The 3626-nt window shown below is 39.4% G+C and overlaps 1 protein-coding gene across 3 annotated transcripts in view; it reads right to left on the bottom strand.

Annotated features, from left to right (window-relative positions):
* LOC117103764 (solute carrier organic anion transporter family member 5A1-like) overlaps positions 1-3626 on the bottom strand; it is a 23458-nt gene that overhangs the window by 13720 nt on the left and 6112 nt on the right. For all 3 annotated transcript variants that reach the window (XM_033244380.1, XM_033244378.1, XM_033244381.1), the window contains 2 exons: positions 2703-3333; positions 132-443 (listed from right to left, as the gene is read on the bottom strand). In XM_033244380.1, coding sequence (XP_033100271.1) covers positions 132-443; positions 2703-3324 — 934 coding nt within the window. In that variant the 5' untranslated portion in view covers positions 3325-3333. The remainder of the gene's footprint in view (positions 1-131; positions 444-2702; positions 3334-3626) is intronic.

Consider the following 3626-nt stretch of genomic DNA (forward strand, 5'->3'; position numbering starts at 1 on the left):
ATTTGTTTCCTATCTGTTTGTGGTCGGAAGATTTTTAACAATTAATTTTTAATTTCCTGATTATATTCTTTTACATACGGTACATCACTGGCATAATAATTATTTTTAAAGAAACATTCCTAGATTATTACCTTTAATGCTATGTCCTGTTAAGACTGCCACTCCAATGTCGTCTTCTGCTTCGTACTCAACTCTACCGTTCTCTTCTGGTTTATGACACTCTATTTTTTTTGGAAATCCAAACAGTGGAAAAGACCCGAAGAGATACAATAGACCGGACACCAGTAGACCTATCCACCAAGCTCCAACCCACGATGGATGATTCGAATTGATGTCAATGTCCGTTGTCTCCACCCGGTAAAAATCAACCCATAAGAGAATAAACACTGCTCCCAGCAGAAAACTGAGTATTGTTCCGAAACCGTAAATACTTTGTACTATTCCTGAAAAGTGCAACATATCATGACACAAGGTATGATCAGATTAATTACCAAACAATAGTACAGTATGATAATCTCATTCGAGATCAAGCAAGCAGAAAACAATGCACAGAAAAGGGCGTATCTTATCTCTGACTAGTTTGACCACGTGCGATATTAGTGCTTATGACGATTGGAGATGGTTAAGCTTGTTCAAACTCTGTGATAGCAATTTTTTTCTTACGTCTAAAAAACACATATCCACTTCCTCAGCCTCGTAATGAAACTGATAAAGCTTTATTTCATTTAAGAGGTCTTGTGGTACCAGGAGTGTGAGTGTACCCAGGCCGCCAAGAACCTTTCAAATGGGGTCCAGAGGCCCAACTCCCGACAGCTTTGACAGATAGGAGTTGAAAGGCAGCTTATTTAATCAATTTAAGAGCCTCATAATCTGAGCAGCCAAATCCCAGCGGCTCCTCTTGAAGTCTCAACACATTTCAAATTGCCAACAACCTTTACAATGTCGCAGCCTGGTTTATGCACCCACGTAAGACTTTGCTTGGGTCCAATGGGGGAGGGGGATTTGGTCCCCAATTATCCCAACCCAATACATTGCTTGGCTTGGCATCAGGAACATTCTGGCGTCCCATTACTAAGATTTACCAAATTAAGTCTATTAACCTACCGTCACAGACCCTATATACGAATTCGTATATAGGGTCTGATAGGATCTGTGCTACCTTATAGGCCTAACGTGCTAGTGTATCCGCTTTATAAAGACAATTTAGGAGTTAATTAGATGTCAACGACCAAACTAAAAGTGCATTCAGATATAGCTCCTCTGTTCAGATCTCTTGATTTAATTTCTGTACAGTGAATTTCCCACCGAGACATGTTTAAATTTATGTTAAGTTAGATAATCCTTATCTGTACGTAGCTAAATCTTGCACAAATCGCCATTAGAATCATCATTTCTTAGGTCTAATCGATTAGTCAGATATGAGGCCCGTATCCAGGGGGGAGGGGTATCTGCATGTAGCTAAATCTTGCACAAATCGCCATTAGAATCATCACTTCTTAGGTCTAATCGATTAGTCAGATAATGAGGCCGGTATCCGGGGGGAGGGGGATTTATGGTCTAGCAAACCCACTCTTTTTTGGCTATCCCCCTTTTCAAATTTCCCAAATAAGTCCTCCAACCCTACTAATGCACTGCAGACCCACCCAGACACAGAAGTTTTCTAACCTATCTGCTTTTTAGCATTATTTAGACCAATAAAGCACAAAAATCCTCTTGCTTTGGGGGTTTCGCCGACCCCACTGGGGCTTCGACGGTGGACCTCACGCCCAGAAACCCCCCTCACCCCTTTGGAAGAACCTGGCTACGGGCCTGTTAATGTACACAAAAGTTGGTTATTAGGTTTGCCGCACAAATATAACCACCTCGAATGCAAACTACATGTAGCAGTGGCGGATCCAGGAAGAAATAAAGGGGACCCAAAGAGTGAATTTCACCCACCATGGTTGGGGCTGAGGTAAAATTTATGATTATTGCACCGGAAATAACACTCTTAGACTCAACATTTGATTAGAATTTTCTTTATTTCTCTATTTTTTTATTTTGAAAAATTTAGGGGGCCGGGCCGGCTCCCCCACCCCTCTTGAATCTGCCACTGTGAAGTATATATAAACATATGCTACTATAATGAATGTTAGTAGTAATTATTAAGAGAACCTTTAAAACTCTGACCTACAAGGTACGCTAATTTCGAGAAAAAAAAAAAAAAAAAAAAAAAACACCGATCCGATTAAGACAGGAACACGTGAGTAGATCACCTAATAGAGTATATAATAATTATAGTAGAATAATTTTTACTCATTGGTAACTTCAACCTCCAGTTAATCCCTATTACTGCTACGTACAAATTTGGCATCTTTTACAAGACGGTTGACAGACATTGGCTAGATGGGCATATTGTCATTCGCAGGATTCGACTGTATACTTCTTTTGAAATGTATAAATTTTGGGGTGAACCAAACTGCCTGCAACACCGTCATTATCATACAGGACAATATTATGCATTATTGTCCTGAGGGCACTAGTTTTTTTTTGTTTTTTTCTTTGACATTTAGAAAATTTAGATCACCCACAAGCTTTAACTAGTGAAGACGGTAATGATCCTGCTACTGATGCACTGATAGAGGTGAATGAAATAGTTATAGGCATATATGTTTTACGTACACCGCTCGCTAAATAATGTGCACTACTATTACTAAACTTACCGATATATAAACCTGAAGTTGCCTTCGGCACGCTGTCGTCTATGTACGAAAATCCGAGGGGCATCACTGGTGCTATGCCTATTCCATTTATAAGCATGCCTGTCACAAGTAGATAGAACGCTAATCTTTTATCGGCAGATCGCTGGACACCATCAACTGGACATGATGTCTCGAAGTGAGCATCACAAAGGTATTGGTTATTTGTTATATTGCTATTAATATTACTGGAGTAAGGTTGATTAATAAACTGGGGAAGACACATTACAAACACTCCGAATGCCATTGTTATAACTCCGACCCCGATCCATTTCGGTCGATTACTTGACTGACGGCTACCAACGTGAACTACAAACAGAATAACCGATAGTGTTCCAATGTTATACGAACTAACTATCCAACCTAAGTCCGAGGCCATCAGTTCATAGCGTTGTTCTAATGTCGTCAACATACTGCCTATGGTTCCAGCCGCGTAAGAATCCGCAAATATTACTAAGCATAAGCAAAATGTAAAAAACTTTGCTGATACAAATTTATTGAAACACTTTGATTCTGATTCCACACATAACGGAATTTCTGACGGGCCTTCTGTCCCTGTATTCTTCGAGTCCCCATTCGCCATCATACTTGCTGCCTAAATTTCAATGTAAACCAAAGTCAATTTAATAAGGAACAGCACAACAACTTATTTTACAACACGTGCTATGATTTGATTCCTGCCATTAGACCTTTTAACATTTTAGACATTTAACAAATATCATTGCTATGGCTAGACGGATCTGTTCATAATCGCACTTATTTAAATAATTTCCTGTGAAGTTGCTGTTACTCCACAGCGATAGCGGTTATTACAAATTAATTATTATACGCAATGACTACATTGCAATTGGCTGTGCTATCTTTTCTAAAAAAAACACACACACACAC

Source organism: Anneissia japonica, unplaced genomic scaffold (genome assembly GCF_011630105.1).
Source record: "Anneissia japonica isolate Jap-2015-1 unplaced genomic scaffold, ASM1163010v1 scaffold287848_len282238_cov107, whole genome shotgun sequence".
NCBI classification, from domain to species: Eukaryota; Metazoa; Echinodermata; class Crinoidea; order Comatulida; family Comatulidae; genus Anneissia; species Anneissia japonica.